Genomic DNA, 26,548 nt, shown 5'->3' on the forward strand with positions numbered 1-26,548 from the left:
TCAATGTGATTTAGACCCTCGATATATGAATCTAATTTTACAAGATGAATCCCAAAAAAATCTCCACAATCATAAATCCAGCCATGAATACATGAGTTGCAAACACATGCAGACAAGCTTTGCCCATCATAAGCTTGTGGCATAAATGACACATAAAGAAACTGTATACCATGGCATGAAGTTTCAAGAAGTCACTAAATCTTCTTAAAAGTTTGCACGATGTGCTTACTCCCTGTGGGGATTGAATTCCAACATGGACCCTGTAAAACTGGGGGACACAAAATGACACAAATGACAAAATTCTATTAGCACTACAATCAAACACCTCAGCCCATTATACAAATGACGAAATTTTATTAGCAGTACAATCACAAAACTAAGCCCATTATACAACCAAAATCTTGAAATCAGCCTTCAATGAATGTTCTAAAATTATTAGAAAGTTGAGTAAAGCCAGATCAAAAAATTAAAAAACCTCTTGCTTAGCTGGGAATACGTTCATTTTTTAACTACCAATAGGATTGTAAGTGGTGCTTTTGACTGCCTTGCACGTGCCAAGGAGAGCCAAAGATGGAAACTTAAAGATCTCAGACCTTCCATGTTTCACTTCTAGTCTTTTAAAATTCCACATACAATGCAAGCGCAAATGACATTGTTTCTCCATTGCAAAACTTTAGTCCACCATAATGACTATGGAGTGGTAATGAAAACTGTTTTATCCTATCATGTGTCCTATGTTCTGCGCCATGGATGCACAAATGGGTATTGCTACAGCTATTTGAATGAGGCAGTATGTACCAAGGATCCACATACTATGAAGACCTTTACATAGGCCATCTCAAATGTGCCATGCATTGAGGCACCCACACCCTGGAAGCACCACAAAGCAGCTCTATAGCCAGCTGGGCAGTAGATAATAGCATCATCAATCATGTTAGTGGCAGGCCATTGTGGATATCAATTGCAAGCTGCCATATGGCAGAATGCAACAAGAACCTTCACATTGAAAATAGAAATGGTAAAACATATTTCGCCCTTTGTTTAAAAGGCACGTGTTGTTCACTAAATACATGGGCTTTTAGTGTTCCCACGACAGCATCACATATGAACAATGCAGCCCATGTTTTGTCCACTCATGCAGTTGTTCTTGGACAGCTTCAAGTTTAAGGGAGTATCAAGTTTCTGGGTTCATCAACTTTCCAATGCGAACTAGTATCAAGTGTACTGGTCATCCTCTGACCTGCTATCAAGGCCAAAGGTTTGATGTTGGATGGAGAAAACCAGGCCGGTCTTGCTTTAAATTAAAGAAAGGGAAAGCCAGCAATGGTGATTCCAATGATGCCAAAGCTACCTAAGAGGAAGACAATAGGGGGGCTGCCATTCTTGGCCTGCCCCCTCCCCTTTTCTGTTGTCTGCTTTGTGGCAGACTCAGGAGGCCAACATGCTGAAGACCCAGGCCCACTGTGTTGAATGGTCAACATGCTTGATCAGGTGCTGACACGGCAGCCTGCAGTTGCTGAACACAAGTCTGCTGCCAATGTGGGGGGATGCTGTCGAACCTCAGGTCCGCTGCCAAAGTTGGGGGAACGCTGTCAGGCCCATAGTCTGCTGCTTTCATCCTGTCCCTATCTGCCTGTAGACGACTGATTCAGGGTGCTTATGTGGCCATGGCTGCACATCAACATCTGATGGTCCTCACATGCTCTCTGCATACTTGGTCCATGTGGACCCCACCACTGGCCACAACTATCATACCCATCATAGTATATACCTAGATGAGTCCAGGAACATGCCCAAACTCATCCTCTAAAAACACAATATAGTGCAGTTTCAATCTCATGATAGTCACTCATAAGGTTGAAAACCATAAACTCCATCACGCATAGCAGGGACTAGCTACTATGACATCCCTACTGACATCATCAGCTCCCAATAGTGGATGTAGACCATAGTATAAACATATGCTCTCACACATACAGATCCACACACTCACACATACTTGAGCATCCATTATACAAAGTCTTCGTACCAAGTTTCTGTCGGCACTCTGGAGGTGAAGGGCAGACTCAGCCATGACAAAGGCTAGCACTAAAGGAGAAGGCTAATCAAAAGGTAGTCCAAAATCTCTTCATTCAAGCTACAACTGCTTGTGAGGACTAAACGATTTCATTTTAGTCTCTCCCAGATGAGCATCTAAATCTAGCTGATAGGGCAACACACCACGTAAGATAGATAGAATTAATTATCACAAAACCAGTAGTATGCCTGTTGTTGGCGTGACATGTGTGGGTATCCCAATACCCACCAAATAGCCATGATGTCTCTTCACACCCCAAAAGAGACAGCTGGGATATGCAGAGGGTCTTCAATCAAGGCCACCAATCCACAAACCACCAATTTACAACTTGTTGTCCACGAGTCATAAGTGCAGGGGCCTCTAAACCTCTCTCAATTACAATGCCACACGAGTGAATTGGCCCACACATATTACAACACCCCCCCATGGAGCAAGCACCAAGTATGATATTTGATAACTCACATAGGGCCAGACCAACAATCAAGTTTAACCACCCAGAGAGGCCCAGGTCAGCAATAGCACATGGATTGACACAGCCCACAAATCACCGCCAATCAAGGCACATGTCACATCCCACGAGTGCATCTGCACAGTCTGCCCACACCATATAGGAGCCGCTGCTGTGTAGCACGCAGTGCACAGTCCAGTCTCAAGTGGCTTTCCTTGCTTTGATACCATGTCGGTGCCACACGTATCACACACAAGAAGCACCAGGTGTGCTGGTATCCCAATCCCTGTCCAATATCCACGCGTGCCTCTTCACACCCCAAAAGAGTAGGCTGGGATATAAAGAGGGTCTTCAATCAAGGCAATATATCCAAGGACCACCAATTCACAACTTTCACGTATCACACACAAGAAGCACCAGGTGTGCTGGTATCCCGATCCCTGTCCAATATCCACACGTGCCTCTTCACACCCCAAAAGAGTAGGCTGGGATATAAAGAGGGTCTTCAATCAAGGCAATATATCCAAGGACCACCAATTTACAACTTTGCATATAGGACTATTGTTCCCAAGCCCACGAGTCACAAGTGCATACAAGGGGCCTCTACCCCTCTCTCAATTACAATGCCACATGAGGGAATTGGCCCAAATACATATTCCAATACTTGTCTGATCCCTTTAAGTATCCTTGTTCATCATACACAAGCATGGAATTCTAATTTTCCTTTTGCTTTGCTGACGAAGTCCAAAGCTTAAAGTTGGTTTGCATAAGCTCTTGTGCTTTATCTAACCAGCAAACAAAGCCCTTGTTTATAAGCGACCTTGTAGCTGCCATAGCGCTGAAAGAACGTATTTGCATCCAACTTCTTGACGTTGATAAGGCTTCCACTTCTAAAATCGGACAACATTGCACCTTGACATTACTGCTCTGTTCTCCCCCCCTATCCATTGAGCTTAAAATATCATCCCTCAACCACCAGGATTGCATGCGCAATTGGGGGTAGGCAGCACAAAAGCTTTGCCAGAATTTACGTAGGATCAACGTTTCTAATAACATAATGGTGAGAAAAAAGAATTATTGATTGTCAAAAACAGAGCGGCTCGCGAAAACGGGTGAAAAATCTTATGAACCGCAGGCTGATCAGATTGTTTAGTCTTATGGAATAGCACTAGCTATATGGAAAACTCGCCATATGGAAATATTTGGCCTTGCTGAGCGGAGGAGGGACGAATAGAATGAGACCTCCGATGTACAACCAAGAGCCATGCAGTCGTCTAGAAAAGAATATGTGAATTGGGCAAATACAAAATTTCAAGACGTTCCAGAAACACACAAAACAGGTTGTAAATATTCACACTATTTTGAGATGAGGTGATCAATCCGATGACTTACAACAATGGGATTCGCAAGATTGCTATCTGCAGCTTTAGCATCTTGAAGAACAGTCCAGGAAGGAATCATCACGCAGTAGCTCCAACCAGTCCGTGGATCATGCGGCCACACCGTATTAGGTCCAGTCTGCACAGCGATTATTGAGGCATAAAAAGCAGTCTCAGAGAAAGATCCATTACTATCGTGAGACGTTCAGCAGAAGCAAACGGATCGGACGCGAGTATATGATTGCATCCACTCACGAAAATTTTAATTATTCACAGATAGAATGGATGCCGGACTCACATCCCCTCCATTCATTAGATGTTCAGCACGGATTGGAATCGGCAAGTAACGAGAGATACTAACCCATAGGGCGGGTGATGGACTGACATCCATTCCGAACGGCAGCGGAGAAGTTCCGTCGTGGCGATGACGAGGGGGGCTGTTGTTCGACATGGTGCGAGCAACCGGGCACCAATTAGAGAGATCAGAAGCCGATCAGGTATCGGAAGGCGCTTGTACTCAGCTTCTCTCCTTCTCCTTCCATCTTTGCCTTTGCGGATCCTTGCCTCGAGCTCGACCTCGGATCGCGCAGTTGCCGTCTCCTATGATAAATTACCCCACGTTCTTTGCTTCCAGAACTGAAGCTTCAATGCTGCAATGGCGCAGCCGTTGTCTTCTCGGATAAATTCGACCCAGAAGGTGAGCAAGGCTCCTCTGATCGGGAAGCTGCGACAGATTTCAAGTCCTCTATTTGGGGAAGACGCGAATCGTAAGTGTTCTCTGATGTGCAGGGTGTCCGTGCGCATGGTGCAGGGGCAGCGCATTTATGCTGAGCTGCAAGAACTCGAGATTCAAGGGATGGGGGTGGAAGGGGGAAGCATCGCCATGGATGAAAGCTTGAAAGCTTTTCTGGCGATGCACGTCAAACAAACTGTGAATGGAAGAAGAAGAAGAAGAAGATGAAGAAGAAGAAGAAAAGAGGTCTTGCAGACCAAAGTGCCTTCCTTCCTCAACAACACACGTTTGCACGTTTGCACACACTCCAAATGGTACTTTCACACGTGCTACATACACTATGGGCATGCTACACGCTCAAGAGTCTCACAACACATGGAAACACACTCGTTGAATCCGCCATTCACCCTGCCCGGATGAACACAAGGTGGGCCAGTCTCCCTGCTCGAGCATGTGGGCAAGCACATGTAGGTAGGAACCTTACCGCCTAGGCGCCCAAGCATATGGCCAATGACTTACTTAACAATAAAATTTAATCTCAAAGCGGGCTAATGGGGATTGGACCCCGTGCTTCGTGACACATAGGTTAGAACCTTACTCCTTGGCTACTAGCGATGTCTATTGATCCCTACCCACCAAATGGGAAAATTTTGAGGCTTCAACAAGTGTATGGGTAGGCACACGTAGGTAGGAACCTAACCGCCTGCCTGCCCAAGCATATGGCACGATGACTTTCTTAACAATTAAATCTAATCTCAGAGCGGGCTGATGGGGATTGGACGTGGTGCTTCATGACTCGTAGGCCGGAACTTCACCCCTTGGCTACTACTAGCGGTGTGTATTGATCCCTCCCCACCAAATGGGAAAATTTTGAGGCTTCAACAAGCAATGGCATGGTATGTACCAAGCATTAGAACTAGTCCGCTTTCAACTAGAAGTCCAGCCTAGAAGCCTCCTCCAACGTTTATCAAAGCAAACCCAAAAAAGAAAGGGTTTTTCACCACCGCAGCCCTTCCTAGCAACTCTTGGAAGTCGTCGATCAACCCATGGCGTGGGTTACTATGTATAATGGAAATTGTGACCAAGTGGAAAGTTATCAATGGCATGGAGACCTGCTCTTATTACACTCACTTGGAGAAAGCCCTCTAGCAAAGAATCGTATGTCCAGTAGGTGATTCTTCCTCACATGAGTTAACGATTCATCAAGAACTTGTGAAACCCTCCACTACAGATGAGATACGATGTCATTGTTGCAACGCGTTTCAAGCAATAATTGTCAAGATTGAAACTACATGGTTATGAACAATCGATACTTTATCCTGATACTAGGAAAGTAACACACATTTCTCCATAACCTTCTGATGCACCATCCACATGGTGGCATCTACATGTGCCCTTTAACTCAAAAATAGAGAAGGTGCCACATTTTAATTTGGCTAGATTTTGATGAGGTTCAAAAGAGCAATGAATGCAAAGTTACTCCTATGACCATTAGTTTGCAATGAATGAGGCCCTTAACTAATATAATCAATGGTATATATAAGGTCTCTTCTACCTATTAAACAAGGAAGAGTTTTTGCCACGTGGCAGCTTAGAGGAGAAGAGCTTAGGAAATGTTGTCAGGTGCCACCCTTGCACTCTTGGACTATCCCTAACTTTTGGATTACCACCCTTGGACTCTTGGACTTTTATGGACTCAATGATCTATCACAAGCCTTGGACTACCACACTTGGACTCTTAGACTACCATGGGCTCTTAGACTACCACCCTTGGACCACCCTTGGACTCTTGGACTACCATGAGCTCTTGGACCACTACCCATGGACTCTTGGACTACCAACAACCCACATATACACACTCACACACCACGCATATACACATGCATACACATACACCACACATATATACACACATGTACATGCACCCAAAAACACACATATGCATACCTTCTTTTGGTAAGAATGCGCACAGGCACGTGCGCACACAAATACACCCCACACAATAAGTGCACATATGCAAGTGAAACAAACACACACTTACGTGCAAGCATGTTACAAGCACATATGCATGTGTCGATATAGGCATAGAGTGCCAAAACTTATGCACATGCAAGGACAAAGAGACACATAAATTTAGTCATAAACATATGCGTACATTTAGTCATAGGGTGCCCAAACATACACACACACATCCAAGCACAAACATACACACGCATGTGTACACAACACACACATAGGTAGGAGTTGCACACATATACACGTACACACACACAAGCACACACTCGTTAGTACAAATACACACACATGCAAGTGCGTGCGCAACCACACCCACTATCACACATGTAGATACATGCACGCACATAAACACATATTCATGCATGTGCGCATACCCACATACACACACACAATTGCAAAAGCACACATGGTCATGCACGTATGCAATCGATGCTAGAGCATCACGCGGGCTCCCTACTCATTCACAACCAAAAACTCAAACTAAAAATCAAATCTTCTGGGGGATATCTCTCAAGAAGTTGAACAAACTGGAGAAAGGAGGGAAGCTATTCAACCCCTTTTCAATAGATATAGCCAATCGCATGCTAAGCTTGAATATAGCATCGAGTAGCACCTTCACACAAACAACATGCAAGTTAGAAATGATGGTTGGGAACTAATTCTTGAGCAGCTATCTTTCATCTCAATTTTAGTTAAGGTTGTACTTAATAGGACAAATGTTGCAAAGCTCATATACAAAACTCAATCTTTGCATTTTGAGCAAGACATGCAGGTGAATGGGATGGTACTTGTGAATGAGAGGGCAAATATAGTAGCTTTGCTAACCTTGATAGAGAAAAAATCTCCTTGTCATCTCCATAGTACCAATCTTCATCTATCGCTCAAAATTTTTGTTTCCCATTGTTTTAACATCAACGGCTGGTTTATCCTCCATAGAGTTGAAATCCTTGATTATACACTACATATTTTCACAATTGGGTACAATCAAGAAGACACTTGAATTTGATTGGTTGTTTCATAGGGTAGAGTTTATGCTTTCTGTTATCTAGGTGGAATCCAAGACATGGCTTTAGGTATTTGTATTCCTTGAAGCTATCCTTTTTTCCTAAACTAAGATCTGGTCTTGGGGAGGACTGATTTGTGGAATGGAGGAACTACACTGTTTGGTCTCCAACAATGACTCGTGTCGTGGGGATCGAGCCATTATGCCGATGAGGTAATCCCTCCAAGCGACTCTGGGTGAAGAGCACTGGTGCAAATGTTGTCCACAAGTGTCACTCTAGTGACTCTAGGTTAAGAGCAATGCATGCAAATGTCATCCACTAGTGTCACTCTAGTGACTTATGGCTTGTTGCAATCATAAATCCAAACGAGAAGGAAGGGGAAGGGAAAGGGAATGCGAGAGGAGAAGGGGGAGACGGGATGCAAGAAGGAAGGGAAGGTGAAACATGGCATTCACAAAAGGCATGAAGAGGAAATTAGAGCAAACTTGAGAAAAAAGATAGCTTGTATTCCAATGTGAGTACACAACAAGTGAATACCAAAGTCAACTACTTGGCTTGGCTACGTTTGCTTTACATGTCTTCAGTGGTTCCTTATTTGTGGAATAGTTGCTAGTAGGATTTTTATTTTGACTGGTAATGTGTTGTTTCCAGCACTAGATTCCACTACAGCTAGCACCACTTGGCATGAGTGATTGCACTGGCAAGACGTTGGGTGGATAGATTGGAACTAAATACTTATGACCTTTTTGAGAAACAAGCGGGAAAAAATGAAAAATCTAAGGTGTAGGTTAGTAGAAAGAAGGTGTTAGTAGGGATTGATGTGAAAGATCCTAATGGTATTAGTGTTAGTTGAGGAAGTACCAGCATATTATCATGCTCTGACTTAAGTCTTATTTTTTATTAGAGTAGGACTTATATTGGATTCTCACCAGACTACGTATTGACATGCCATGTTTGTAGGTCTATTATTTTGCATGACATTTTATCTTACTTTTCTGCATAGGGTCTTCTTTCTAAACCCATTTTATGGATTGCACTTCAGTGAGGATTTTTGCTGGAAGTGCCTTTGATCCTAATAAGGTTGTGGTGCAATTCGAAGCTCTATTTGTCCAAATCGTCAAATCCATATGAATCTGATAATATACAAATGCCTAAAATGAGGACTATGGTTGAAGAGATTTATAGCATCTGGGATTTTAGGAACGTCGTCTAAGTTATGGTGGGAGGCTCAAATGGTAAAGTGGGTACTAATATTAATCAACAAAAGAAAAAAGTAAAAGAACAAAATCAAAAGGAATGGTGGTGTTAGTAAATGAATGGGGAAAAAAGCTTGTGGGGTCACAACAAACATGTCCAGACCCATTTTGGTGTCATCAAAATCACCTTGTAATCAAACTCGTCCTTTGGAGCTATTGGTCTAGAACCACTTGTTGTTCCATTTGTGGACGAGTTCCTTATGACACTGGTTGTTGATATAATTTGATTGGCCTAGATCTTGATGAAGTAATTAGAATTGCATACCTTGTTGACAACTAGAAGGAGTATGAGTTGACTCTATTATTTGGGTCTTCATCATATTTCAGTAATCATTGGAAAGAGGTGGCGTCAAGACATCGATGGGGACCTTTGTTGGTGAGGCCTTTTCTTACCATGGTAGCAAGATTCTTTAAGGTCTTTAGGATCTTCCATCGCAATAGGTTCTAGGGGATCTACTATATTTCATGGAGCAGGTTCATGTGGGTCTACTACTATGTAGGTGGATGGACTGGCATGTTGAAGGATTGGTTTTGTAATCCCTTGTTGGAAAATTGATCAAGACCTTTGAACTACCATTGCCTTGCCCATTTATGGGCCCTATAGGAGGTTCTTGTGGCACCACTCTACTTTTAGGAGAAAGTTCTTGTGTAACTACTACTGGTGTATTCTTTGTTATCGGTGTTGTAGGCTTAGGGTCTCCACTCTCATTGTTGTGGCTACAGAGGGGTGAAATTAGCCTTGAGGCAAGCGAGAGAAGGTGGGATGTTGTGTTGATGACACTTAGATTGAGTGTTGCTATAGTAATATCCTTGAGCTGCAATAGTTCCTTCCTGAACCCACAACTTTCCCGTGCCTTTGTCAATCATCCTCTCGCATGTTTAACTTCCATCATATCACTGCAATAAATTGATATATGTTCTTTGTAGCAAATGTGAGTAGGACCATAATGTCTCAAAGATTTCCTATTTTTCTCAAGCCCAAGCTGCTTTTGAGAAACTTATTAGTGAAGATAATTTCTCATTTACAATGGAAGATTCTTGTGTGACTTCCACTATGTCTGGCGTGTTTGGTGTGACAGGTTCTTATGTAGCTACCATGAAGCTTGATGCCAAATTTCTCACTAAGGAAAGTAGATTCTATCCTGTTCTTGGTAGGTTCTTGTGTTATTATACCCTTTTTGAAGACAAATTCTTGTGTAGATGTTGTTTGCCTTGAAGATGATGCGATAATTTCAATGGCGTAGCATTTCGAGAGACTAGTGGTCAAGTAGCATCTTGTGTTACTGTTTGTTTTTTGAAGACATGTTCTACTCGATAGGAGGTAGAGGGTGTTCTTTGTGTGTGATCCTCCTATATTGGTGCTTTTCCCTTGTCCTTGTGATTAGGTTCTTGTGGTTCTACCTTTATCAATGTTCTTGTGGTTTTGCTCTCCAATCTTTGCCTTTATTTTTCATAATGTGCAAGCTTGACTCTAATGGTTGCCTCTCATTTGTTGATGATGACAATTTTAGAAGCTTGGGCCTCCACTATTACTTCGGTGCTTTGTTGAACCCATCATCATTGTTGCTTGAAGATGATGGAATTGATCTTGTTATACATAGTACCTTGGATACCAAAATATAAGTGTTTCCAAGGCAATATCCTTGGGGCTCTACTAGTGTTGTGGGAATCCAATGGTAATGTACCTTTCTTGTTGGATGGCATCATTTTGTTCTTCGATGTTGAGGTTTGTTTTTTACATGATGAGGTGGCTTTTGATGTTAAGATTTTGTTCAAATCCAAATATATGATGCACCTTCAAAGTACCCTTGGGCTTGTAGTAGTTCCTTTCAAACCCATACTTGCTTGGTGGCTCTTCTTGTTTATCGTCTTTGCTAGTGAGGCATTTGTAGACATTGGGAGTTAGAGTAGATGTTGATGGTGGTGATTAATACATCTTGAGGGTTGATTCATCACCAAACAACCCTTTGTAAGCCTCTTGGATCCAACTTCTACCAAGAACTATTGCAGCTATTAAGAATGAATTGAATTTCAGAATCACATACTTCAAGGAGTACCTGGCCGATATTTTTTAATGTTTCCCAGAAGATGAGGTTGCTTGCTCGACCATCTGCAACAGCTAGTATTCGACATGTTGTACCTACGGATGTCAGCTCTACTCAAATTTGAGATGGATTAATACCTATCTTCTTGAACCTTGGTATCAATGGAGTTATTAATTGTAAGTTCAAATTCTTATGTAGAACCGCACTTGTGGTATCATAAGGTGTAATGGCGATAGTTTAATCATTATCAAGGTGCATAATCTGAGTTTCTATAGTAGTTGGAAGATCTATTATGGCCATTGTATGTATCCAATCTAGCGAGCCTTCTAACTTGGGTAAAGGACCACACCAAGAGTCTTTCGGACTCTTCCCATCTTCCTCTTCTTGAACACATTTACTGATGTCGGCGTATTTGTGGTATCAGATTCAGGCCCAAATAGATTTTCGGACATTTACTGATGTCGATGTATTTGCATATTTTGAGCCTTCCAAGTTTGGAGATCTACTCTTATGCCTTGTTTATCCTTTCATATAGATAAATAGTATTGGAGCACCAATCATGGACCAATCCTACCATATGTAACAAAGGTTTGCCCAGTATGATTTCATATGAATCATCTAGTTGTAGAAGTCCATAACAACAAAGCACACCCAAAATGTGAGGCCAAAAGTTTTGATTTTAGTTGTTACGATTTCTCAAAACTTTTGTTCGAAATGATGTAAAGTATTTATAGGATCGCACCAGACGTGGCGGGGGTTCTATTTAATACTTTGGTTTAGTCAAAGACGCCTAACTAAACATGTGCCATTAATAAGCATCATGGGTGATGCCATTAAGAAATACTCACATTAATGGTAGTCATTTGATGTATATCATTGTGCTAAGTATTTGAATAATGGTGAATTGGTTTATTGAGTATAGGAAATGACATGGACGGATGGGAGTAAACAAGCTCAAAGGAATAAAGGCTAAATGCCATGGTTTTATGCTAGTGCTACTAAATGTATTAAATGGCCAAGAGTCATTACATTTTGATAAGGGAGAGTGCTTAAAAGCCTAACCACTTTTTGGCATGTAATTTTGGATGAGAACGTGAGTAAAGGAGTGATAAAGAGAAAAGTATGGTAAAAGGATGCTCAAGAGAAAAGTATGGAAAAGGGATGTTTAAGAGATGAATACGTAACCTAGTATCAATGGTTCATGCTCTTATTTATAATAAATACTCTTGGTGTGGGATCACGAGCCACACCCCTTGAGGGGGGAGTTTGCACCCAGTGATTGCCTCTTGTCTTTTCATAAGTTTCCGTGCATATTCAAATTTTGATGCTATTGTATGTGTTAGAATTGTTATTCACGTTTCAGTGGTATGAGAGCACTTGCTACACTCCACAAGGTATTTCTCCAAAGAAGTGTTGGGAAGAGAGCTCAAGCAACCGTCATCTCAGATATCAAGAAGGAGTTCAAATAGTACTTGGGAGAGTGGTAAATTTGAGCTTTAATTTTTGGCCTCCTTATCTTCTTGACTAAAGTCAATTTTTTGAAAAGAAAAACAAAGCTTTTTTCCTGTGTTTGTGATTGCCGCCGACGGGCTGTTTTTTTTCGTTTGGAAGCTCAACCAAATGAAAAAAAAAAGCAAGTAACTCTTCCTACGATGGACGTCCGCGTGTGAGAAAGAGAAGCCATTAAATTTTCGCGATGGATTCACTTGTGGAGTCAGCTTTGGGGTTTTCAGGGCCTTTGAATCCAATTCCCGGTCCTTCAGGCTAAGACTAAACATAGAAGTGGGTCCGAATGCACTTATCAACAAAGGGAAGAACGTGGAAGAAGATGATAACTGTAGTTTTTTCAGTGATGAGAGAGTGAGAGCTTATATGATAAGTCATCAAGCCCTCAACAACTTATCAAAGTTCTCTACTCTTCTACCCCTCAAACAGACAACTTTCCTCAAGCTCATTTTTGGAGGCTCTTCTACTCCAACAACCTCATATTCGGCAACATCTAGAAGCCATAAAGCTCTTGTCACTAAGCGTCAAGAAGGTTCTCTCACATATTGATAGCATCGTACATTTGGTATTGCGGATCTTAGCGAAGACGATTTGCAACACTGGTGGTGGATAGTTTCAACTTGGGTGGTGAAAGCACAAGAGATAAGTATAACGATTGAGTAAATTTTGTTATATTGAGTGTAAGAGAGTTTATTTGCTTTCACAAAATGGCACAGCATCTCCCACCATCTCCAACGATTCAAGAGTAAATTAATGCACTTCACCTTCAACTTTTGCAAGAGAGAGATCATCGAGAGAAATTAGAGAAAGAGCTTGAGAGAACTAAGAATAAGAAAAGGAAGAGACATGAGAGGGATGAGAGTACTTCAAGATCCGATTTTGAGGGAGTGATTTGTAGAGCGATTAAATCTGCATTGAGAGAAAAGAAGGAAAATAAAACTAGTGGGAAATCTTTTACTTTTTAAAAATATGATGGGAAGCAAGATGCAAAAATTGTTTTAGCATGGATTAGTTAGCATGATGATTATTTCCAAGGTGAAAGGTTTCCTGAAAAAGACAAAATTTAATGTATTGTTAATCATCTTATTGACAATGTGGCACTATGTTGGAATGTGGTCAAAAACAGTAACAAACGACCAACTACTTGGAAGGAATTGAAGAAAAGATTGAAGAAAGACTTTCTTTCGACACAATTCAAGTCGAAAGTCCATCAACAATAAGATAGTTTACATCAATTAGAAAAAGAGGCAGTTGCTTTGTATATTGAGAGATTTTGGCAATCTCTCATTCAACTTCAAACCATAGATAGAATTTTTGAGAAAGAACAAAAGAGGAAATTTGTATCTAGTCTTAGGACTAAAATAAAAGCCGAGATCAGCATGTTTAATCCTCATTACTTGAGTTCAGCTATATCACTTGCTACAAATTGTGAAAGAAAGAATGGGATACCTAAGGATGGAGAAAAGAATAAACCTTTTGTTCCTTTTCAAAAGAGGGACAAGAAGTTTAAGTTCAAACCGTATTCTCATTTGATAGCATTGGCATGGCTGAGTGTAAGACAATTGGTACCCCTATGGAAGTTGATGTGAAGCTCTCAAACGAGAATTCATCACCACTGGTGGATGAAGCGAAGTACAGAAGGCTTGTGGGCAGCTTGATTTACTTGTGCAACACGTGGCCGGACATCAGTTTTGTGACTGGTGTACTAAGCAGGTTTTCCAATAAGCCCCGGGAGAACCATTGGAGGGCAAGGATGCGGGTGCTAAAATACATCAAAGGCACACATTGATTATGGCATCACCTATACCAAGGGCAACATCTTGACCAGATTCTATGACTCAGATTGGGCAAGAGACGTGGACAGTAGGAGATCAGTGACAGGTTATTGTTTCTCACTTGGATCTGGAGCTGTGTCATGGGTCAGTAAGAAGCAACCAACAGTTGCTCTTTCTTCTACCGAGGCCGAGTACAAATCAGCATTCTTTGCTTCTTGCGTCAGAGCCCGGGTGATCTAGCTGAGCGTGCGTGAATGCTTGGAAGCTCAGCAGCTCTGTGGGAGGAAGGAGAAGCTCTGTGGGAAGCTTTATGGGTGACTTTACTCGCATCTGAGTGTGCAGAGACCTTGGAGAAACCTTTGGAAAAGTCACTTTGGCTTTGCGAAGTGGTTTTGAGAGCCTGTTAAGAGCTTTCAAAGAAAAAGTCGTTTTTTGAGCTTTTCCCTGTTCCATTCGATGACAGAGACTCCATATTGACTTGTAGAGGCAACTATTGCTTGCTTTTGGTGTCCACATTACTTCAGGAGCCTGGAAACACCTTTATTCTTGAATCCGGGATCATTTCATTGGATTTCTGACTCACTGTGTCAGTTCCTGCGTTTTTTGCCCGGGTGTTGGAACTCAAGTTTGGAGCAACCATTTGTAGATCTGTCAGTTCCGATGGACTCAGGAGGTCCTAAAACTTTTATGTTGCTCATCATTCGCACTCCGGTGGAGTTTACAAACAGCTCTGTTTCAAAAAACGTTTTTCAGCCCGTGTGTTGGACCCAGTGATTGAGACCACGGTTTCCAAAACCGTCTATCCCATTGCGTTCCCGACGCCCAAAAACCCCTACCTATTAGTTCTTGCACGATTCGGTGAAGGATTTTCAGAGTTATAAATCTCTGTGTATTCGATTTCGTCTCTCTGTTATGCATTTTTCATACTAAGGTTTTGAAACCTTAGATTTATGCCACATGGCAGTGGATAAGTGTTGACTCGCATTTCTCACTCATCGGTTGGGATTTTGGAGTTTTGGCAGAAGAGAGATATTTGCAGATTTTCTTGCTGAGTCCGATTATGCAATGGCGCCCATGTTTTGAGGCATCTCAGGTTCTATTTTCAGTAGCGCTCCATTACCGTGGGACTATGATTTCTTGAGCATACCTTATGCAGATCACTCTGGTTGCAGTGTGCGCTCATTCGTGATATGCATTGGGTTGCAGTGGATGATTTATAGGCCATTTGGATGCATTGCGGTCCTTGTTGGATGCGCTGATAGGCCCAAATTGCCTTGTGGGATGCTATTTTTTATGCATGCTTTGCACATGGATGCTATTTTATGCTGAGGGACAGCTTTGACACATTGTTGGTGATGCACTGATAGTGCTATGCTCTCTTGGATGAGATATAATTTGATCATATGCCAGTGGATGGTGTTTATGCTTGAGTCATTTGGCACTTATTGGCATTTTTTCTTTTGGGCCAGATTTGCTCATATGGATGCATAGTATATGCACATGAGTCAGATGCTTTGAGTTTTGAGTTTTGGTGATATTTCACTCTATTGTGGCATACACATTTGGGTGCACCTGGTATTTGGTGTGATTCTCTCTTGCAGGCACTAGCATTTGGGATTTTGCTTTATTTGCATCATGGCATCCTCTTCCACGTCTGAAAAGGAGTTTTTCAGCAGTAAAAAGTTTGATGGGACAAACTTTTCTTTGTGGAAAGAGCAGATAAGGGATGTGCTTATTCAAAAGAAGCAGATTAAACCCTTGGTAGGTATTGAAGCTAAGCCTGCGGATATGTCTGAGGATGATTGGAATGAGTTGGATGCATTAGCAAAGTCTACTATTAGACTTCATCTTGTAGAGTCAGTTTATTTCACAGTAGTAAATGAGCAGACTACGGAAGATTTGTGGAAGAAACTGTGTGCCACTTATGAGAAGGAAACTGCCTTTAATAAAGTTTACCTCATGAAGAGGTTGTTTGAGCTGCAGATGAAGGAAGGGGTCTCCATTGCTTCTCACTTGAATGAATTCAATATTATTTTCAGCCAGCTTCAGGCTCAGAAAATGAATTTTGATGCGGAGACTAAGGCAATATTTCTCTTATGTTCATTGCCATCCTCATGGGATACCTTCCGTACAGCTGTCAGTAACTCTGCACCTGGTGGAGTACTAAAATTTGATGATGTTGTGGGTAGCTTGTTGGCCGAGGAGATTAGACGGAAGTCTATGGATGGCAACAAGCAGGATGCAGCCTTAAATGTGCAAAGGGGCAGATCACAATTCAGGGGGAAGTCCCAAGAAAGAGGAAAGTCTCGTAGCAAATCCATGGCACGAAACATTGAGTGTTACCACTGTGGCAAGAAGGGCCATATGAAAAAGGATTGCTACAAGCTGAAAAGAGAGCAAAAGGATAAGAAAAAGAATGCAAATTGGGGTGCAAATCAAAAGGAAGAGAGTCCAAGGGAGGACAAAGGAAAAGTGAAGATCGAGGAGATCAATGCAGTCACACATGATAGTGACAATGATGTTCTCTTCATGTCTACTTTATCTGCAGAGTTGCTTACCACTTCAGATGATGCATATTCCCAAGATTGGATTTTGGATTCTGGTGCTTCATTCCATGTTACTTCCCATAGGGAATGGTTCTCCACTTATGATAGTGGAAAGACAGGTTGTGTGCATCTTGGAAATGACTATGCATGTGACATAGTGGGAGCAGGTGACATAAAGTTTTCTTTCGCAAATGGGTCTGCATTTGTTTTGAAACATGTGAGACATGTGCCTAAGTTGACCAAGAGTCTTATTTCAGTGGGTCAGCTAGATGATGCTAGTTTTCACACCACTTTTGGCTTTCAAAGTTGGAAAATTCAAAAGGGCTCTATGCTTTTGGCTAGGGGTGCCAAGTGTGGGACTTTGTATCCCTTACATGTATCAGGGGTATTTGATCATGTTGTTGCAATAACCGAGCAGCCAAGCACTTCTTTGTGGCATTACAGGTTGGGGCACATGAGCCAAAATGGAATGAAACTCTTATGCCGTTTGGGTTATGTACCGCATTTGAATTTCTCTGATTTTGAATTTTGTGAGCACTGTCTCTATGGGAAGCAGACTAAATCATCCCATAAAAGAAGGGGAAAGAAAGAGTTTTAAATGCTTGATTTGGTGCATTCAGACGTATGTGGTCCCATGCCTACACAGTCATTAGGCGGGGCTGAATACTATGTGACATTCATTGATGATGCAACTAGGAAAGTGTGGGCTTATGCTATAGCTCGGAAGAGTGATGTCTTCCAGGTATTTCAGAAATGGTTGGCCTTGGTTGAGAATCAGTCAGGTAGAACGCTTAAATGCCTACGGACAATGGTGGAGAGTATCTCTCTCATGACTTTCAGCATTTCTGTGATACTCGTGGGATTAAGAGAGAGCTTACATCCCCTCGTACTCCAGAGCAAAATCCAGTTGCAGAAAAGATGAATCGTACCATTCAAGAAACGCTGCAATGCATGCTTTCCAATGCAAGTCTTTCTGGTGGTTTTTGGGCTGAGGCAATGAAGACTGCAGTGCATGTGATCAATAGATCACCTAGTAAGAGTTTGGATGGTGGTATTCCTGAAGAGGCATGGAGTGGCAAGAAGCCCTCTTACTCTCATTTGCGTATATTTGGGTGTGAGGCATATGCACATGTGCCAAAAGAGCTTCGAAAGAAGCTAGATCCTAAGTCTAGGAAATGCATCTTTCTGGGTTATGGTGAAAGTGGAGAGATGGGCTATCGTCTCTGGGATCCAGAAGCAAAGAAGATCATACGCAGCCATGATGTGGTCTTCAATGAGAAGAAGATGCATAAGGCACCCATGAGGGATGTGGAAATGAGGAGAATCACTTTCCAGGATGTGAATCCACCTGCATATGTTGATAGACAGCAAGCTGTCCATGCACCAAATGTGCAAGAAATGGTGCCACCAAGTACTCCCATAGGTATACAATCAAGGGTAGATGATGGATCATCTATTGGTGGAAATGATGAGCCAAATGTGGCTGATATGCAAGTGGGACAGCAAGCTGAAATGCCCTTGAGAAGATCATCTAGAGTGTCTAGACCACCTGATAGGTTTGTTCCAGAGGTAGACTATGTGATGCTTACTGATTGCGGGGAGCCTTCTTGCTACAGAGAGTCTATGATGCGTGAGGATCAACGCAAGTGGGAGTATGCTATGCAATCAGAGATGAGTTCACTTATAAAGAATAAGACTTGGGACTTGGTTTCTTTGCCACATGGAAAGAAAGCATTGCCATGTAAATGGGTCTACAAAATGAAGGTCACAGGTGATGATGTGCCTAGGTACAAGGCCCGTTTGGTTGCTAAAGGGTTCAAGCAAGAGAAGGGTGTGGACTTTGATGAGATATTCTCTCCAGTTGTGAAGATGACCACATTTAGATGCATGCTTGGACTAGTGGCAGTAGAGGATATGGAGCTTATGCAGATGGATGTCAAGACAGCTTTCTTGCATGGGGATTTGCATGAGGAAATTTACATGGTGCAGCTGGAAGGCTTTGAAGAAAAGGGCAAAGAGCATTTAGTTTGCAAGCTAAAGAAGAGTCTCTATGGTCTTAAGCAAGCACCTAGAGAATGGTATCAAAAGTTTGATGCTTTCATTCGGTCCCAGGGTTTTAGAAGGAGTGAAATTGATCACTGCCTCTACACTAAAAGGGCTAAGGATAGTAGCCTGATAATCCTGGCACTATATGTGGATGATATGCTATTGGCTAGTAAGAATACTTATGAGCTAGATGCATTAAAGGCCAAGTTGCATGAGGCCTTTGATATGAAGGATTTGGGATTTGCAGGTCATATTCTTGGTATGCGCATCACGCGTGATCGGAGTAGGAAACTCCTTTGGCTTTCACAAAAAGAGTATGTTACAAAAGTATTGCAGCGTTTCAATATGGAGGGGGGGAAGGCAGTGAGTACTCCATTGCCTCCATATGTGAAACTGAGTCATACAGATAGTCCCAAATCAGATGAGGAGAGGGCCATGATGGCCAAGGTTCCTTATGCATCAGCAGTTGGGAGTCTTATGTATGCTATGATAGCTACTAGACCAGACATTGCATTTACAGAGGGAGTTGTTAGCCGGTATATGGCTAATCCAGGAAAGAGGCATTGGGAGGCAGTTAAGTGCATCATGAGGTACATGAAGGGTACCAAGGAGATGTGCATTTGCTTTGGTAAAGGAGACATGCGTGTACTTGGGTACACAGATTCAGACTATGCAGGGCATGTGGATAGTAGGAGATCCACTTCTGGTTATGTGTTCACCTTTGCAGGTGGTGCAGTGTCGTGGATGTCTCGTGCACAGAAGTGCATTGCTTTGTCTACCACAGAGGTTGAGTATGTTGCAGCCACAGAGGGTTGCAAGGAGGCTATATGGCTTGATCAGCTAGTGGGAGATTTGGGGATTCATACAGGTGTACCGACATTGCATAGTGATTCCATGAGTGCTATTCAGCTAGCACGGAATCCGGTCTTTCATGCAAAGACCAAACACATTGAGGTCAGGTACCATTTCATCAGGGAGGTACTTGAGGACAAGCACATAGAGCTTGTCAAGGTTCATACAGATGATAACCCTGCAGATATGCTGACAAAGAGTCTACCTAGTAGCGATTTGAGTATTGTTGTGTATTGATGGGCATTGGATAGTATGCTCACTAGTTGTTCTCTCTTAAAGGCACATTGTCCTTTAAGTGGGAGGTTGTGGGGGTTAAAGGTCACTGTGCCTTAACCTCGGTTATGTACAATACTCAAACACATATATAAATGAATGAAAAAGAAGATTAGGGTGGTTCTTCACCCACCAAACTTGTGTGGCTCTCTATCTCTCTCTCTCCTTCTTCCGTTCTTGCTTCCGTTGAGAGCACTCTCACCACTGATGATTTTTTGAAGGCCACTATTTGTTTGAAGGCCACTTATGATTTTTTGAAGGCCACTGATGATTTTTTGGACATGCCAATTAATCAAATTCCACAAATTCAACTGGGTAGTAATACTTAAATGTAGTCATAAAAGAGCACCCTCGTCTTCATGCATCTAATGCTATTCCTCCATTGCTCATTGGCTCCCGTGTTCATTCCCCTATTCACCAGCTAGAATTTTGTTTCTCCATTAATGCTATTTTTCCATTGCTATTTAATACTTCTCATTGGTTCCCCTAGTAGCCATATAGAATTCTATTTCTCCACTGCTCATCTCCTATTTTTCCACTGTTCTTGTATTCACCATGTTTGCTCTTGCGTTGACACCTGCTGTTACCAACATTCATTATACCAACATCATCCCTATTCTATCTTCTTCTTCCTTCAAGATGGTCACATTGCATTGCTCAAATATTTTAATGCCACGTGTTCACTTTGGGATTCTATTCAACGATAATTTTTGATTGGTCTCAAGATTGAGGAGTTAACACAGATGAACACAAATGGCCTCCATTTAGTTCTTTTCTATGGACCCCATTCAGATGTTGATAAAGGAGTTCACATTTTTTGGAAAGAGTTTGCTCATTTTGCCCCTTATGCTCATTAGTGTCCCTGTTCTATTTATGTCTGGCCTACTTATCTACTATGCCAAATTTGCAGGTTGGGGGCCTTCAACTTTAGAATTCTTGTTTTATGCAACGGGGAACATAAATTCTTGCTTTGGGCAACAATTTGCGAGGGAAGTTTGGTACATCAATAGATAAAATAGTGGTTGATTTACTTCTTTGCACCAAATTAGCTATAAAAGGCTCCTGATACCACCACGTTGGCTTCAAATAGCCTTAAATTTTCTATGTTATTTTTCTTGTTGAACAAGCATGGTGGTCATTGGGGTGTAATCTAGTGTGGCAGTAGTGCATAAGAACTAGTGCAATAGTCCCACTATTTTGCAGGCTGCCCTATGTTATACATTGTATTGCTATCCAATAAAGGTCTGTATTCCTATGTTTTGTCCACTTTATGTGTGGAGTGGCATGTATTGAGCTCTACAATGTATTAAAAATTTCTATATGCCTATGGAGTAAAGGCATGGAGTGGAACATGTCTAGCTCTATGTCATGTTTAGAATGGATGTATGCCATGCAGTAAAGGCCTAGAGTTTCATGTGTCAAGCTCTACATGGTGTTCAAAAAAATTATGCTAAGAAGTTTTAATAGGTCATGTCTAATGATTATGCCCTTGTTGCAATCAATACACTAGGGAGGAACAACTCGATGAGAGTGCTAGCCTGCCCCGAATTTGAAATCTTGCCCCCACTAGCACGTCATAGCATGGCCCCAAAAAATGTCCCAAAATAGTTCCACGATTGGCTACACCCGATCGTGCATTGGACCTTTAGTTTAGTGAATTCTACTTGAAATGCACTCAATTGTGGCTCAACTATCCACTCTTCTACTTCTACAATGAACAATGTTTTGGTTAACTTTGATTGCGGCTCAACTATCCACTCTTCTACTTCTATAGTGTTTTGGTTACAACTTCTTGTGTAGCATGCTCTAGCATTATGTGGTTTGTTTCAAAATGTGTTTTGCCATGCTTTAACTCTAGTGGGTTGGATGTAGATTGATGGTTTTTGAATATGCCTAGTAATGTTTCATGAATATTAGAAAGTACAACTCCACTTTTTGACCCTCATCCACAACTATTTGAAGAACTAGTCCTCTGATGTTTTGTACAAAACTTCAAGGATAAGATCAAGAAATGATTGGACCATGGCAAGGACCAAATATCGGGATACTCTTAATTTAATAAAATTTTAGTTTTCTAACAGTTCTTTACATTGTTAATAATTACTTGGATGACATTCTCAGGATCCACATCATCAATTGCTTTTTCTAGCTATTCAACAATGTATTCTCTAGTCTTGCAATGACTACTTGCATCAATAGATTAATGAAAGGACTCACCCTTCAAATGTTATGACATGATATTGATTAGAGGCCTTTTGGAAGCGTTCTTCCATCCATCGTTGACAATGGTACAAGATGTTTTCTTGATACCATCACAAGCTACCCCCTTCGACCTAAAGAGCCCATAAATTATTCCACATGCACACCAAAATGGGGCTTTAAAGAGCCCCTATTTTTAGTCCCTTTGACTTGATGAGCCCCTAAACTGTTCCCCACTTGGAGGGGTAAAGTGGATCAAAGGGGGTTGAAAATAGGGGCTCTTCGAAGCCTATTTTGGATTTTCCCTAGCACACACCAAAATGGGGCTCCAAAGAGCCCCTATTTTGAGTACCTTTTAACCCAAAGAGCCCCTAAATTTCTGCCCACTTGCCCTTCTCAGTAGGGGTAGAGTAGATTAAAGGGGCTAGAAAATAGGGGCTCTCCAAAGCCCACTTTGGATGTCTGCTTACCACACGCTGAAATGGGGCTCCAAAGAGCCCCTATTTGACCCCTTTGACCCAAAGAGACCCTAAGTTGTTTTTCGCTCACCTTTTTAGAAAGGAGAAAAGTGGATCAAAGGGGATGGAAAATGGAGGCTCTTTGAAGCCCATTTTGGATGTGCACTAGGATGCACTAAATGGGGCTGCAAAGAGCCCCTATTTTGATGGGATTTTGATTCCCTTCAACACAAATAGCCTCTAAATTTTTCCCCAATCACTCTTCCTAATAGAGGTAATGTGGATCAAAGTGGGTGGAAAATAGGGCTCTCCAAAGCATGCTTTGGATGTGTGCTATGGCACTTTGAAGAGCCCCTACAACAAAGAGACCCTAAATTGTTCCCCACTCTCCCTTCTTGATAAGTGCAAAGTGGATTGAAGGGAGTGGCTCTCCAAAGCCCATTTTGAATGTGCACTAGTGCTCATCAAAATAGGGCTCCAACAAGCCCCTCTTTTGAGCCCCCTTTAATTGGAAGAGCCTAGATTGTTCCCACTTACCCTTGCTGATACAAGCAAAGTGGATCAAAGGGGGTGGAAAATAGGAGCTCTTTGAAGCACATTTTGGATGTGCACTAGTGCACACCAAAATGGGGCCCTAGATAGCTCATAGAGTTTCCTTTTGACCTAAAGACCCCCTAAATTATTCCCCACTAGTAGATTGAAAGGGGTGGAAAATGGGGCTCTTAGAAGCCCATTTTGGATGTGTGCTCGATAAAACCAAATTGTGTACCCTTTTTGGATGTGTGCTAGTCGAAACCAAATTGGGGCCTTGAAGAGCCCCTATTTTTGTTTGAGGAGTGGCAAAACATGCCACATGTCACTTAGAGGAGCATTGGTATGAGGGTCCCACTCCTATCTCATAGCCATGCATAGCCTCCTCATCTCCCAAAAGGTCTTAGGAGGGATATTTGGAGGGGTCTTCACTAAGCTCTTATATTCAAGGTCATGTAGTGTACACATGTGCTTATGGGACTACTCACAAGCCATATTACCACATGTCAATACACGAGGTAACAAGGCACTCAGCTTCTAATTTCTCCATTAGTTACATAGTCCCAAGGTACCATGGTGGCATTAATCACAAAAGACCCTACATTTCAATGCCTCCTTGGCCCTAATGCCACGATTTGACCAAACTAAGAACTAAACACAAAGCCAATCAACATTGGGCAGCTTACACAATTTAGGCCTAAGTAGTGGAACCAATCATGAAGAACCACAAATCAAGTGCCAACACATAAGAACAGGTGTTAAGTTTGAGTTGACAACACACACACAGGCTACCACCTCCCACAAAATGTGCCCACCACTTGTCAGATAGCCATGACCATTTAGGTAGGAGTTAACGTGTGTGTAGATTGATGGCATGCACATGCATGCTACACACAACCATTGCAAGCTACCACTACCAACCACCACTAACTATAATTTGCCAAATGTTGCCACATGTAAGCACCATAGAGTCCCATGGGTCAGATCTACTCTGATACCATGTTGGAAGAGTGGTAAAACACACCACATGTCACTTAGGGGAGTGGGAGGTGCAAGGGGGGTTGCACTCCATGTCCCATAGCCACACATAGCCTCCTCATCTCCTAGAAGGGCATAGGGGGGTATGAGAAGGGGTCTTCACCAAGCTCTTACGTCCAAGGTCACTCAAGTACACATGTGCTTATGGGCTTACTCCCAAACCATATTACCTATTGAGGATGACTCCACCCACATGGACCTCAACCAAGGAGGGTTAGTAGACCTCTAGTAAGGGGGGGCTACATTAGCAAGTAGTGGATACTTTTGTAACTATAGGGATAGTTATAACTGTCCCTAACAGCATGTAGTAGTGGCCTTATCCACCACATCATTTTTGGGGCTGTCTATTTTTTGACTGTTCTCCAACTGAGGTCAGAATACCATCGGATGTTGTTATAAGTTGGTCATCACCTCCTGCATGGAGTGAGTTGTTGCTATCTGATGTAATACAAACTATACGCAATATTTTCACTCTACAAATGATTGTCTCAGCTATTTGTATGCTTTGTACTATCTCTTTCTTTTCCAACATTAGTCAGATTTAAGTCTGAACCTGGCATTCCCATTGCTAGGAGTGGATGTGTATAGGTGTTTTTCAGTCTTTTGGAGACACCCGTAACGCTATTGGCGATCCTAATCTGCGTTCGATGTTTGACTGCTCATAACAATTTTGCACAAGAGTGAAAACTGTATGATCTACAATGACTACAACACAAATCGACCAGCAGAGGCAACAACTTGTAATAAAATCAAAACAACAACAACGTATTGTTGCAAAGATGACTTCTAACAAAGTAGGAGATGGCATACAAGCTGATTCAATGAGGGACATCATTCGAAGATTGCTTGAAGGTGGACCACTTTCAAAAATCCTTCACGACTTCTATAAGCGACTTCCTCATGACAAGAACTAGCTGGATAGCCACCACAACACTCAAGATAAGTGAACACACTACGACAAGTGAGGTGTCTACGAAGCTATGTCTTGGATTGAGCATTCAGCAGGAAGCAGATTGTAATCTGACTCCATTCCAACCATATATGCTTCCAACAACTTGATATCGTCCCTCCTCGACAAACACCACCAGCAAATAACTATTTGGCAAGCAAAGTACAATACACGGTTTGACAAGCGACATTGCTGTCAAAGTCTTCAGTCACTACATTGACTAGACAAGCCAGCAAGCAGTCATCGAATTACCAACAGACAGTTGTCTGACTGTGCAACAGCACCAAATGCTCTTCTGAGGTTCATCAACAATAACAATCCAACCATAAATATATCGACAGCAACAGCACTATCAAATATTCAAGGCGACAAGCCCAAGCAAATTGCAAGCAGATTACTCATCGAACTACACTACAAGCAACCCAACAGTAGATAGTGATACATCGCGGTATCTTGGTCCATGTTGGATAACTTTAAGGAGAAAATGTCACCTCGCCAAATTGGCTACGCCTATTTTACAAGAAACCATGCTAGATTGGAAATGAGCACACAAATAGAAGATCAAGATGACATTTTCAATGACCCCGAGACTATACACCCCAGTGGAGCAAGCTCTTCTGATAATTTTGTGCATAGAACATAAATAAGCGAGGTCCAGATAGAACTTAGCTACCTGATGGTGCAATCACCTACTGAAGAATTGCTCAAAAGGAGTATTGCAACAGATTTTGTAGCATGCCTATTTGTTCAGGCTCAAAGAAAACTCGATTTTAATCCATTGCCTCCACCTCCAAAAAAAAAATTACAAGCTCAAGCTCAAAGACAACTACAAGGCCAGCCAAGAATGCAGAATCCTTTGGTAAAGTCAGACAAATTCATAGGCAAGAAAGGGCAAGATCTAGATAGTCATATCGGACAATTTGAAACAAGGTGGACTGCAAGTAGATTTGGACAACTTCCGGACATCAACAAGAAAGAGCAGTTTGTAGCAACTTTTAATGGTAAGGCAATGATTTGGCTTATGGAATACGGGTAGAAGAAAGACTTGTACAAGACCAAGATGAGATCATAGAGTTAGTCATTGCTCACTTCCAAAAGCTCCTAGGAGAGGTGGAGGTCCTTACAACAGACAAGGTTAGAGCCCGAGAGCAATGCCGTTAGGTCAGGGAGAGTAAAGTCTCCAGATTTAATAGCATATTCCTTGACAGGGACCTTTCTTAGAAGAGTTAAAAGGGGCAGTTGATCAAATGGGAAAAGGCAAGACACCAGGTGAGGATGGGCTACCAATGGAGTTTTATCAAGTGTTTTGGGACACTCTTGGGCCCTATTTATTAATGCTCTGGCAAGAGTCTAAAGAAAATGGGTTTTTGGACCCAATTCTCAATACAAGAATGATAAAACTTATACCCAAAGGCGG

At 42.0% G+C, this 26,548-nt stretch overlaps 1 protein-coding gene across 1 annotated transcript in view; it reads right to left on the reverse strand.

Moving 5' to 3' along the window:
* LOC147892805 (PX domain-containing protein EREL1-like) overlaps positions 1 to 4,884 on the reverse strand; it is a 72,459-nt gene extending 67,575 nt beyond the window's left edge. The window contains exons 1-3 of the mRNA XM_087387313.1: positions 4,266 to 4,884; positions 3,918 to 4,043; positions 170 to 268 (exon numbers count right to left, since the gene is read on the reverse strand). Coding sequence (XP_087243439.1) covers positions 170 to 268; positions 3,918 to 4,043; positions 4,266 to 4,355 — 315 coding nt within the window. The 5' untranslated portion in view covers positions 4,356 to 4,884. The remainder of the gene's footprint in view (positions 1 to 169; positions 269 to 3,917; positions 4,044 to 4,265) is intronic.
* Positions 4,885 to 26,548: the final 21,664 nt, after the last annotated feature.

This window comes from Dipteris shenzhenensis, chromosome 16, assembly GCF_047967505.1.
Source record: "Dipteris shenzhenensis isolate YYH24624 ecotype China chromosome 16, Dip_SZ_1.0, whole genome shotgun sequence".
Classification (NCBI taxonomy): Eukaryota; Viridiplantae; Streptophyta; class Polypodiopsida; order Gleicheniales; family Dipteridaceae; genus Dipteris; species Dipteris shenzhenensis.